The sequence below is a fragment of the Schistocerca nitens genome, chromosome 12, assembly GCF_023898315.1.
Source record: "Schistocerca nitens isolate TAMUIC-IGC-003100 chromosome 12, iqSchNite1.1, whole genome shotgun sequence".
NCBI lineage: Eukaryota > Metazoa > Arthropoda > Insecta > Orthoptera > Acrididae > Schistocerca > Schistocerca nitens.
The window spans coordinates 41,793,399-41,807,471 of NC_064625.1; the positions used below are offsets into that span (position 1 = coordinate 41,793,399).

At 43.9% G+C, this 14,073-nt stretch overlaps 1 protein-coding gene across 2 annotated transcripts in view; it reads right to left on the reverse strand.

Annotated features, from left to right (window-relative positions):
- LOC126215054 (uncharacterized) overlaps positions 1–14,073 on the reverse strand; it is a 122,268-nt gene that overhangs the window by 16,650 nt on the left and 91,545 nt on the right. For both annotated transcript variants that reach the window (XM_049941701.1, XM_049941700.1), the window contains exons 11-12: positions 13,755–13,942; positions 5,385–5,694 (exon numbers count right to left, since the gene is read on the reverse strand). In XM_049941701.1, coding sequence (XP_049797658.1) covers positions 5,385–5,694; positions 13,755–13,942 — 498 coding nt within the window. The remainder of the gene's footprint in view (positions 1–5,384; positions 5,695–13,754; positions 13,943–14,073) is intronic.

Below are 14,073 nucleotides of genomic sequence, written 5' to 3' on the forward strand. Positions count from 1 at the left end.
TGGGGGAAAGGAGGAGGCTGGCGTGGAGAGGGGGAAGGATAGTATGGTGGGAATGGCAGACAGTGAAGTGCTGCAGGTTGGGCGGCAGGCAGAGGCGGGGGCGGGAGGAAGGAAAATAGTGGAAAAGGAGAGAAATAAATAAAAGTAAAAATAAAATAAAATAAATAAAAAGGGGCTGGGTGTGGTGATGGGAATGACGACTGTAGTGGTGGAATGGGAGCGGGGAAGGGGCTGGATGGGTGAGGACAGGAGAGTTACGGTAACGTAGGATGTATTGCAGGGACAGTTCCCACCTGTGCAATTCAGAAAAGCTGTTGTTGGTGAGAAGGATCCATATGGTACAGGCTGTGAAGCAGTCAGTGAGTGAGAGTTGCATTTGCGCGAGTGTGGGTATCATGGAGAAAAAGCCATTAGCTGAAAGCTAAAATCTCTGTTGTGCCTATCTGCGGCTCAGCATTCGGCTATGGTGAGTAGCAACTTTTCTCCTCAGAATATTGTTACATTCCACCCTGGATTTTCCATTGTTTGATAAATACAAATTATCTGTAGTAGGAACTCGAGAACAGCTTGCCCAGGCCTATTCGATGAACTGGAGATACTAAATACTGCTTCCCAATACATTTATTCCTCAATGAAATTTGTCATAAACTTCATATCTCTTTCTTAGGGTGCTGTAAAGCAAATGGTAAGAACAGAACCCTTGTACGATCACTTTGCTGTTATGTGTGTGCCTGTCCGACAGTTCAGAACCTTTTTTCTCAGAAATGGGTGGCGGCATCAAGTTGAAATTTTCGTCAGGTATGAAGATCTACAGTCCCTTGGTGGTGTAATAATTTAAGTTTCTAAGATAATGCAACCAAGAGATACGGCAATGTAAGACGAAAGGATATGGGTTTTCCCTCTCCTTCCCTCTTTCCTGATGAAGCAACCGTTGGTTGCGAAAGCTTGAATTTTGTGTGTATGTTTGTGTGTCTATCAACCTGCCAGTGCTTTTGTTTGGTAAGTCACATCATCTTTGTTTTTAGATATGTTAAATAATTTAGTTAGATGTGAATGTGTTGAGGTGAACTTCTTTAGCCAGAAATTTGCTATTTTATCTTTTCCAGGGGTTTTCCAATTGTGCGTAGAATTAATTGCTCGGGTGACTTCATGTTGCAAAATTATCACTTCAGGCATTTGTGGTATCATCTTGTACATGTCTGTTTCTGCTTTTATCCACCGTGCATGCCTGTTATGTTGTACCGGGTTTGACCATATGTTGCTCCAGAAGTGTTCCATGTCTATTATGTTTGGTGGGTTGTCTATTTTAATGTGTGTGTTATCTATTGTCTGATAAAATTTCTTTTGGTTTATGTTGATTGTTTGGTTTTGTTTCCTTTTATTTTCACTTTTTTTGTATCTTCTTAGTCGTTTGGCCAATGCTTGTAATTTCTGCTTCTTTTCATCTAATTGCTCTATCACTTCTTGTTGTGAGATTTTACCTAACCTTTTTCGTTTTTTGTCTGATATTTCATTTCTTATAAATTGTGTTACTACAATAACACCCTTTTTTCCTTTCAGATGATACATACACTCCTGGAAATTGAAATAAGAACACCGTGAATTCATTGTCCCAGGAAGGGGAAACTTTATTGACACATTCCTGGGGTCAGATACATCACATGATCACACTGACAGAACCACAGGCACATAGACACAGGCAACAGAGCATGCACAATGTCGGCACTAGTACAGTGTATATCCACCTTTCGCAGCAATGCAGGCTGCTATTCTCCCATGGAGACGATCGTAGAGATGCTGGATGTAGTCCTGTGGAACGGCTTGCCATGCCATTTCCACCTGGCGCCTCAGTTGGACCAGTGTTCGTGCTGGACGTGCAGACCGTGTGAGACGACGCTTCATCCAGTCCCAAACATGCTCAATGGGGGACAGATCCGGAGATCTTGCTGGCCAGGGTAGTTGACTTACACCTTCTAGAGCACGTTGGGTGGCACGGGATACATGCGGACGTGCATTGGCCTGTTGGAACAGCAAGTTCCCTTGCCGGTCTAGGAATGGTAGAACGATGGGTTCGATGACGGTTTGGATGTACCGTGCACTATTCAGTGTCCCCTCGACGATCACCAGTGGTGTACGGCCAGTGTAGGAGATCGCTCCCCACACCATGATGCCGGGTGTTGGCCCTGTGTGCCTCGGTCGTATGCAGTCCTGATTGTGGCGCTCACCTGCACGGCGCCAAACACGCATACGACCATCATTGGCACCAAGGCAGAAGCGACTCTCATCACTGAAGACGACACGTCTCCATTCGTCCCTCCATTCACGCCTGTCGCGACACCACTGGAGGCGGGCTGCACGATGTTGGGGCGTGAGCGGAAGACGGCCTAACGGTGTGCGGGACCGTAGCCCAGCTTCATGGAGACGGTTGCGAATGGTCCTCGCCGATACCCCAGGAGCAACAGTGTCCCTAATTTGCTGGGAAGTGGCGGTGCGGTCCCCTACAGCACTGCGTAGGATCCTACGGTCTTGGCGTGCATCCGTGCGTCACTGCGGTCCGGTCCCAGGTCGACGGGCACGTGCACCTTCCGCCGACCACTGGCGACAACATCGATGTACTGTGGAGACCTCACGCCCCACGTGTTGAGCAATTCGGCGGTACGTCCACCCGGCCTCCCGCATGCCCACTATACGCCCTCGCTCAAAGTCCGTCAACTGCACATACGGTTCACGTCCACGCTGTCGCGGCATGCTACCAGTGTTAAAGACTGCGATGGAGCTCCGTATGCCACGGCAAACTGGCTGACACTGACGGCGGCGGTGCACAAATGCTGCGCAGCTAGCGCCATTCGACGGCCAACACCGCGGTTCCTGGTGTGTCCGCTGTGCCGTGCGTGTGATCATTGCTTGTACAGCCCTCTCGCAGTGTCCGGAGCAAGTATGGTGGGTCTGACACACCGGTGTCAATGTGTTCTTTTTTCCATTTCCAGGAGTGTATATATTAAGCAGTTGTTTGACCACAGTTTTGAACGTCGATAATTTACAAGGAATAACATTAGTATTATTAGCACACTTTGAAATATTAAGTAATTAAAAATTTGTCATTTGTAAAGCTTCATAAATTTAAATTTCAATGCTATGTTAAAAACATAAAATTCCCTGAGATTTTGCAAAATTCCTGAAATTTCCTGGGTAAAATGTAATTTCCTGAGAATCCCAGATTTTCCAGAAGAATTGCCACTCTAATTTTACCATTTGACATTATCCCCTATTGTATATTGACCAATTTTTAATGCTACTTGCATTTTTATTTTCCATAACAGGCCATCCAGTTGCACTTTAACAATTATGACAAAGTTTTTGATAGTAACCCATAAATGCCTGTGATTGGTTAAACAATGTAAGTTCTCTTTCATTTTACATTATTTCAATTTTTATTCCATCGAATAAACTACTAAAGGTTGTTTTTATATTTGCATTTTAGTGATGTTACACCTGGCATACATTTTAGACACTTGAAAATGCTTACACAACCAAAACTGTGCAATAGTGAGAAAGACCAAATTAAAGAATATTCTAATCAGAGTAACAACGGCCAGTGTGGCAGATTTACTGTGGGTGACAAGGGGACAGAGAGGGAGAATCAGTTGTTGAACCCACTCCAACTAAAATGCACTGTCCAACAAAAAAGTGAAGTGTCCGGAAGGGGAGGAGGAAATGAAGTGATACTTCATGTTGAGTGGATATGCAATGTCAGTATGACATGCAGCCCCTCTGGCCAGGATGCATGCACCGACTTGACTTGGCAGGACGTCATAATGCAGTTGTATCCTCTCCTGGTGCAAACTGGTTTGTAACTGTTGTAACTTGTCCTCAATATCATGGATACGGATACTGGAACCGAGTTGACATCTGAACTGGTCCCACACATACCTTGTTTGGGATATGTCTCAGAATCTTACTGGTCGCTTAAAGTTCGTAGACACACGTGCTGTGAGTGGACAAGCATTTTCCTGCTGAAGAACGGTCGTACGAGAGGAATGTGGGATGTTCGTGATGTACCATTTGCCATAAGAGTTCCCTCAATCGTGGCGGCGATACGGGTCAATGGGGCGCTCGATATCAGGGTCATCAGCGCCCTGAAGAAAAGTCAACAAACAAATCTCACGGGTGGGGACAAAGGCTGTCCCCACAGGCAGGTTCCCTCAGTCACCACCAGCTGAGACAGGAAGTCGCACCCGAAGTTGCCCACACTGTGATGCCAGGAGTAACACTGCCGTGCCTCTCTTAAACACTGTAAGAATGGGACTTCTCCCCAGGTCTGAACGACTCAGCGACCGTGGTCATCCTGGGTAGTTTGCCATTCGTAAGCAATCCTTATTTCCCAGTCAAAGCAGCACCACTACAAATTCAGCCATCTGTGTTGAGATATTAATGGCAATCCACCCACTGGACAGTAATGCTGTAGTCCAATCCCTAGCCAACGCTGTGGAATGACACAGAATGTTGCACAATGTCCATTACCTGTTCTCATATGACAGGCACAGATGTGAAGGTGTCAGGGTGTGCTCGGTGCATAATACCACAATTCTTCTTCACGGTAATCAGACACGGCAGACTGGAACCTCTACGGGAAGTATGCCTTGCCCCGCAGTCCGACATTGGGCACTGTCACATGTGAAGGCCCCTTAAATCGGGATGTTGCATGACCCGAAAACCTGACCATATGGGGATCCACAATGAAACCACTTTAAGGTGTTGACAATGCTGTTTCACAGAGTTACACAGTGTGCTTGTGTTCTTCACAGTAATCACTTAATGTCCGATGCTGTTTGTTTTCTTTATACAATTTACCAGGGTGGTAGCAACACTAAACACTAACAACACTATTATGGCCCTTCTAACTGTCACAGAATTGCTGCTCTAATCATTTACATATCTGCCTATGATGTTTTTGTACACAAAGTTACTTTGACATCTGACCGTGTCTTCTGATTGCTAATAAACTGTCTGACAAAAGAAGTGAAGCAGTCTTACGTATTCTCGTCTTCTGCCATGTTGCACATTATGGAGGATCTCCTGACTATGGATCTATGGAACGAAAAGTATATCTTATCTCATCTAGTCTAGTTATTGTTATTCCAATAAGAAGGGTTGTGTAGTAAAACCACATTAATTAGTAAATAGGAGATCTAGTTTTACAATGTAGGATTTACCAGTGGTGGGACTGAAGAAAGTTTAGAGGTCATTGCCAATTTTAACATATGCAAGCAATACACATGTAACTTTGGTGGTGATATTTTACTACAGTTCCCCAAATTATCTCGCTAAACTGCCCTTAAGCCCTGACTTCACTCTACATTAAGGATAGTGACCCAGTAGCTCACCTAGTCACACACAGCTGGGACTCTCTCGACGATGCAGCGCACAACCGCTGCAGCTGCGAGGGCGGCATACGGCTGCCACTGGGAGCCTGCTGCCCCTGGACGGCCGCCGTCGCGGTAGTCAGCAATACCGCGCGCTACGAGGAAGCTGTCTCTGCATGACCCAGTCACGGCATCGAGCACTGCGTCGAACTCCGAGTCAAATGCGAGTGCCCCCGTCTCGTGGGCCAGCTGCTGCCTCAGCGCTTCATCGCGAGCTACGCCCCGCCCGGACGCAACGGGAGACAGGTGGAGCCATGGACAGCCTTTCCGCCTACAGAGATCATGAGAAACACTTTAAACACGACAACTCTACGCACTGCGGCTTCAGGGACATGGATTGAGCCAAGTCGTGCATCAAAATGCAGAAGCTGCCACTGGCAGCTAATTCTGTAAAGTATACTGACAAAACTGTGACTAGTACTAATCTACTCGAACTGATAATTATGGTAATGTCTTCTGGAATATACAATGGAAAGTTCAGGATGGAATAACAACAATATGGACAGCACAGATAGCTACTGAACACGTCGAGGTAGTGTTGAGTTGCAAGCAGGCACAATGAAAAAGAACACGGAGTATTTTTCAGCTTTCAGACACAGTCCTCCTTTGGGAGTAGAACACAACAACTCTCAAAGACATGGCCACTGTCTCCACGCACTTAGGCCACCTGCAACTACATCTGACAAGAGCAGCAATCTATCTGGGGAGTGTAGTGGAGGGGGGGGGGGGGGGAGAGTTAAGGAAGAGGCATGGGATGGGGAGGCAGAGGAAAAGCTGGGCAGAGTTGGGGAAGATCTAGTGCTGTCAGTGGGGGCATGCAGGAAAATGTGGGGACACAATAGGTCTGCTTGGTGCAGCACCGGGAAGCTTTATTTGAGGGCTGGGATGGGGGGGGGGGGGTTAAGAGTGCGGAGGAGGGGCAGATGGAATAGAGAGGAGAAAAGATGAGAGGAGGAAAGGACTTGTAGGTGTGTTGGCAGGACAGGAGGTATGTGTATACGACAGTGGGAGTAGAAGAGGGGATAGACAGGTGGAAGATAGCGACTAGAGATTGTTGAGGCCAGGGCACTTACGGGAACCGAGGATATGGTGTAGGGACAGTTCCCTACTGCATATTCAGAAAAAGCTAGTGTTGATGGGAAGACTGTAGATGGCAATTAAAGTGAAGTACATCATGACTGGTGGTCCAGCTGTCCGTTGGTCACAGTTTGGTGGGGGCCATTCTTGCGGTCGGAAAGTCTAGTTGTCATGCCCACATAGAATGTAGCACAATTGTTGCAGCTAAGTTTGTAGCTCACAAGGCTGCTTTCACAGGTTGCCCTGCCTTTGTGGTAGGGACAGAGATGCCAGTGACAGGACTTTAGAAGATGGTAGTCAGAGGATGTATGGGGCAAGTTTTGCTTCTACGTCTATTGTAGCAGTATAAGCCGTGAGGTAAGGGGTCAGGCATAGGATGGAACAAGGATGGACAAGGATACTGTGTAGGTAATGTTGGTGTGAAATACTACTGTGGGAGGAGTGGAGAGGATACTGCCATTTTCAGACAGAATGAGATATAATCAGAAGCCTGGCAGAGAATGTGATTCAGTTGCTCCAGTCCTGAATGGTACTAAGTCACGAGGTGAGTGCTGCTTTGTGGCTGGACAGTGGGTGTGTGTGAGGTGGTGGATGACTGGAGAGACAAGGCATGGGAGATTCCATTCTGGACAAGGCTGAGAGGGTAATTTCAGTCTGTGAAGGCCTCACTGAGATTCTCAGCATATTTGGAGAGGGACTGCTCATCACTACATATGCAACGGCCACAGGTGGCAAGGCTGTATGGAAGGAACTTCTTGTTATTGAATGGATGGTAGTTGTCAAAGTGGAGGTACAACTGATGGTTAGTAGGTCTTAGCTATCCTTGTGGTGGATGCTTACATAGAAGAAGGTGGCTTCATTGGTTGAGGACGGCAGGGTGAAGCGAATGTGGAGGGGGTTCAATGTCTTAGAGGAATGGATACCCTCAGTCCACATCATGAAGATGTCATCAGTGAATCTGAACTAAGTGAGAAGTTTGAGATTCTTGATGGTTATGAAGGATTCCTCTAAATGGTTTAGGAATAGGTTAGCACAGCACGGTCCCATCTGATGTCCACTGCTGTGGCACATGTTTGTTTGTGCATCATTACTTCAAAGGAGAAGTAATTATGGGTGAACATACAGTTGGTCATGGTGACCAGGATGGACGTTGTACATCAGGAGTCAATCAGACGTTTGGAAAGGTAATGTTGCCAGACTGTCTTCCCCAACTGGGAGTTCTGGGGGACTTTTCCATAACTCTCCCCATTTCCTAAATCTCGTCACTCCTTTTCCTTCATCCCTCTTCCTTTCCCTTCAACCCTTCTGTCAAAAGGGGCCACTGGTTCTGAATGCTTGAATACTGTCCTAACTTTTATATATGTTTTTCCTGCCGCTACTTGGTGAGCAGATTTCTTCTATCCATCCAATTACATAACCTTTATAAAATAAAACAGTTGTGAATGCATTTACACCCATTGTGTAATATTCTTCATGTGTTGGAGGAAAAAGTTATAGCAACCACCATTCAGTCAAAGTTGGTAAAAGTCGTTTAGCTCTACGTAAACATCTTTTTAACACCAAGGCTTTCTTCTTTTAGAAATGTATCAACCAGCCTGGACTTCTAGAAACTTCACTGTGCTTTTGTTTTCACATTTAACAGCTATTTTCAGCAACGAAGGAGCTGATATGGGACCATTCTGAAGCCTAGTTCATTTGAGCCAAACATCTTCATGTATCAACATATTTCCTGATGCATTAATTTCTGTTTTACTATGCTCACGTTAGCTTTCCTCCCGAATCACACTTGTCTAACAGTAGCTAGATTTAAAAACTCTTTAATACAGTCTCTTCAGAGTACACTTGAGACTGCCATCTACCAGTTTACTACTTGCAGATCGTGTCTGCTGGCAGGCATCTATCCTCCTCTTAGTGTGTGCCAAGCTTTCTACACCAAAAGTTAAGTAATTTTTTTTACTGGTTTTCACTTTTAGAAGGCTTTCTCTTACATTCACGTTTACACTATGAACTCTCTTAACAATATATTTGCAATCGAAGAATTATCAACTTTATATGATTACAAAGACAGCTGTAGCCTTCAGTTACATCAATCAGAGCACAGACATGTTTACACTGTGAGTGCTTTTCGATGTCTCTAAAGCTGACAAGTTACTGTATAATGGGTTAAAGTATGCGAGATTGTACACTGCAGATAATTCAATTTATAATTTGGTTTCCTAGTATTTTACCATCCCCCTTTTCTTGCTTTTAAAGCAGATCATCTGACAATGACTTGGTAAGAAGTCAAAACCAGCAACGATATCATTTGTGCAACGTGCGACTGGAAAATATACACACATCACTAAAAATTTTGCATCACCCCTTTATTTTGAATTTGTGGCATGGAGGGAGTGGGGAGTGGGAAGGGGGGAGGCGGGATTGCTCTGAGGCTTGCATACGTATTAATTTGCAATCTGTCAAGATCACCAAATCAAAAAAGCATTTGTGTAACGACACAATCGCTTGTTACCATGGGGAGGTGGAGGGATGTATCACAGCAGTCCTTATCACCAAGAGTTCACAGTGGCACACACCTTCGCACAGTTGCAGGCAAGAATTCTTCGTGGAATACCACTGATGAGATCACCAACAAATCTACCCTGGTCCAAATTGTCCCACTCTTCAACAGCAATTCTGTGTAGATTGCATAGGGTACACGATTGTTGTCAACGACCAAAAATAGTTTGTTCAATCGATCCAACGCATGCTCGATTGGGTTCATGTCCAGGGAAAAGACAGGCCACTCCATTCAGGTGAAGGAGAATGTTTATGAGAACAGCATGCAAGTTGTTATCCATCAAGATAAATTGCCACCAAACTGCTGGCGATATGGACCCACTAGGGCAGCGAAACTGTCCTCAACAACCACAAGAGTGTATAATGGGTATATGTAATGCCACCCAAAGATTAGTCCACCATCACCATCTCATCACACATGTGGGACACAGTCTTTGGAAGAGTTCAGTATTACCAGGCTGTCTCCTAACCCGTTATCTGTCATTATCAGTGTACAAATATATCCATGTTTTGTCCGTAAACAACACCCGTCACCAATCTGGGAGAGAGTGTTCTGCATGATTTCTTGTCTATCTGTACGACGTGATCCTTGCCATGGTCATCAGGAACAGGGATTTACATCATGCAATCATCTACTAACAGTTTGATGCAACACATCCTGTAACCTTCCTTGAGTGCCAAACTGAGATCTGGAGCACTCAGCCCACAGCTCCTTTCACTCAAAAATTGCACATATCGATCAATCTGTGCACCTGTTGAACTTGAATATGCGCTGTAGTGTAAGTCTTCAACACTACCTGCCAACTGGAACAGATTCCATGTCTGCACCACATCACTTTCACTCTGATGCAAATGTCAGTGACTTCCCTTGCTGATAAGCATTCTGCACATAAAGTGATGATGCAATCTCAGTCACTGGTCCAAATAACTTTCCGGGCATGATGGACATTCACTGAAGTGTTCTGCAGGTGTCTCCCCTGATCCTTTACTTACTAAAATTCTGCAATCCTTTCAAGTTTGGTGGTCTATCTGTAGGAAGTGCTTGTGGTAGCTGTGTGTATGTTTACAAACATCAGGAGTGAGTTTCTGATCGGTGTAGGGACAGGTGCAATAGTAACACATCTGCATGATATGCATATGCAACACTTTTGTTGTTTTGTGTGTGTATACAGGATGTTAAAAAAGTATTCATTATTTTCAGGGGAAGTAGAAAGGACCACAACAAGACAAAAATATCCAGTAAAGATGAGCCGTAAAATGGATACCTTAAGAACTGTAAGCACTTTTTGATTTTCACTACCATGAAACACATCTCTTCTTCTGCAAGCTCTCCAGTATTACAAATGACCTACAGAATGCAGCATGCAGTAAACATCTTTTAGTGCTGTTATTGTAAACCGAATTCAGAGTTCTGGGAAAATGCAGCACATACACTAGCTCTAATGGAACCATTTTTTGTTCAGGTAATTTTTTTGAAATGCTTTTAGACTGTAATTTTATCTTTACAGTTACCAGCATAATGGAGGCCTATTGTTCCACACGGAAAATGGCATGTATATCCTTCTGTTATGGTCTGTTAACAGAACAAATTCCATGTGAACTGAAATAATACTGTGCATCCTTACTCAGTACATCTGCATCTACACACATACTCTGCAAGCCACCATACGATGCATGGCAGGGGGTACCCTGTTCCATTGCTAGTCATTTCCTTTCCTGTTACACTTGCAAATAGAGTGAGAGTAAAGTAACTGTCTATATGCGTCCATATGAGCCCTATTTCTCTTATCTTATCTTCTTGGTCCTTATGCAGAATGTATGTTGGCAGCAGCAGAATCATTCTGCAGTCAGCTTCAAATGCCAGTTCTCTCAATTTTCTCCAGGGATTCCCATTTGAGTTCCTGAAGCATTTCTGTAATACCTGCATGTTGTTTGAACCTACTGATAACATTTCTAGCAGCTCGCCTCTGAATTGCTTCGAGCTCTTTCTTTAATGCAACCTGGTGCAGAGCCCAAACACTCGAACAGAAATCAAGAATAGGTCATACTAGTGTCCTACATATGGTTTCCTTTATAGATGAACCACACTTTTCCAAACATTCTCCCAATAAACTGAAGTTCAGCATTCACCTCCCTAATCCTCGCATGCTCATTCCATTTCATATCGCTTTTCAATGTTACGCCCCGATATTTAAATAATGTAACTGTGTCAAGCAGGACACTGCTAATGAGATACCCAAAAATTACATCCAACCCCCTACCCCCCCCCCCCCCCCTCCCACATCTGCATCAACTTACATTTTTCTTCATATACAGATTGCTGCCATTCATTACACCAACTAGAAATTTTGTCTAAGTCATCTTGTATCCTCAGTCCCTCAACACCAACACTTTCCTGTACACCATAGCATCATCAGCAAACAACTGCAGATTGCTGTCAACACATTTAAGAAACTATTGTCCTCCAGGTCATGACTAAATACACAGCTGAAATTGCAAACACACAGCGTAACAATCAGGCCATTTATAAACACAGGATGTGAAACAATGGACATTAACGAGTACAGATGAGCAGCTCAGCATGTTTGAATGCAGGATTCTGCACAAGATCTATGGGACAGTTCAGGATAACAATGGTTTCTGTAGACCTAGAACAAACACTGACTGCCTCATACAAGCAGCTGACATTGTTACGAGGGCTGACTGAAAAGTAATGCCTCCACCTTCTTAAATCTTTAACAATTGGCAGCATTGGTATGCAGCATGTATTGGCTTGTTCCGTGGCCTCTTCTCTACAGCTCCAGTTGGTGGGAAGCATTAGCACTGATTGGTTGTGTTGTTACAGTGTAAAGTACGGAAACCTGTACAGATGCTATTTAAGCAACGTGTAGTCATTGAATTCTTGACACCAGAAGGTGTCACCCCAAAGGAGATTCAGAGAATGAAAGCAGTTTATGGTGATTGTGTTGATGTGAATACTGCGTGTCGTTGGGCGTGTAAGTATGATGTTGAGGCGCGAACATCTGACCCGCGTGACAAACAAAGAGTTGGATGTCCTGTGACAGCAACCACTTGAGTTTCACAAGTAAAATGTTGACAGATTGATTCAGGACGATCATCGTATCACTCAGAGAAAAATTACAAGCACAATATGAAATGTTTTCCTGCAGCATGACAATGCCAAACCACACAATTCATGTGCCACCACAGCAGAACTTCAGAGACCGAATCTCACCACCGTACGGCATCCTCCATACAGCCCAGATTTAGCACCGTCTGACTTCCATCTGTTCCCGATAATGAAAGATGATCTGCAGGAACATCATTATGTTTCTGATGAAGACGCTGAGAGAACTAAGAGACTGGTTTCAGAAACAGAGTGTCGACTTCTACTGTGACAGCTTCAGAAAACTTGTTCATCATTGGCAGAAATGTACCCAAATGGCTGGCGATTATGTGGAAAACTGAATATTGGTAATTAAAGATCATACTCTAAGTATTATTTCTGCAGTTGATTTATTAAACTATTCCCATCCAAATCCAATTAACGAAGGTGGAGGCATTATTTTCCATTCATCCCTTGTAGATTAATAAGAAGTTAGAATAGCCTGGCTTCGGCATGTCCTTAGGGTGGATACTGGAAGGCCAAATGAAAGAGACAGAGAGGAAGGCCACAGAATCGGTTGACAGAAGATGTGGAAGAAGATATAAAACCTCTCAAGAATCAGAAGATGGCAGAGAAACACACTTGAGAGAGCAGAATGGAGGAAATTTGTTGAAGAGGCTAAGACCCATGCAGAGTTGTAGTTACATAAGGTGAACAAGAAGAAGAAGAAGAAGAAGAAGAAGAAGAAGAGTATGTTGCACTGTGTTCCACGAAACTGTCACCATGAATTTTTTCGCTGACATGACAGTCTTTGTGTTCTTTGAAGAAGAGTCACTTGAAGCAATCCAAAACAACTGCTGCTCAGTTTCTGGAGTATAATGGCAAACCCATGTCACAGCGGTGGTGCAGTTCACGTATATTGCAGTGAACACACTTTTGAAGTTGAATCCCAGACTCACTTGTTGTTGTTCATCAAGATTCATGGAAGCCATTGGGATGAAAATTTTTTCATTGCCAACTTGTTACTTTCCATTTCTGTCAAAACATTTATGGCCTTAGCTACTTTGTGCACTTTTGTCTATCAGTGAGAATTGTGTGGTGGATATTTTCAGCGATTTCTTTCATACTGTCTGTGCTGATCACCTTGGGCAATTACTATTTAAACTGGATGTTCAACTGTGGTTATGAAATTGAACCAATATCTAATTGATGTCAGTGATTGCAACGGGTCACCACAAATAATATAAAACTTTGATTTTATCCTGCTCATGTTTTCCTATCTACAAGCCAGTCACTAAATGATACAGCAATTTTTCAGTTTGGTGAATACCGTATAGAAGAAGTTATTGAAACAACTGAAAAATCCAAACCAACTTATAAATTATTGTATTTTCATTTGAGGTTTGTCTTGCAGATGGCAGCACCAAAAAATTGCATTAGCAGATCTGTCTTCAAACACTGGTACTTGAGGATGAATCAACTAGCATTCGAAGTACAAGAAGTAAGATGGGATGCCTACAGCTGTCAGATGTATCACACATGCTAGATGCTGAGCTTAGTTATTCCTATCAAAGATGGTATAGTCATTGTACCTGTGATTTTCAGCACCTTCTTGTGGGGATGGGTGGGCCACTTCTATGAGATCCCGTTCTCCAATAGCCATGTACAGCTTATCTGAGTCAGCGGGAGGCTGAGAGAAATCGTGTTCGGACTCTGACTGCAACGAGTTTATTGCTTCCCGCATCAACTGCATCCACGGTGGTTCGTCCCGGGATTCTGCCTGTGAAGTAAATTTGAAAGTTTGTTCACAACTGTATTCTTTATTTTAAGACAACATCTATTATTAAGCTCACATTTTAAAAAAAATCTTCAAATGAAGAAGAAGAAGAAGAAGAAATTTCCAAGGACCTC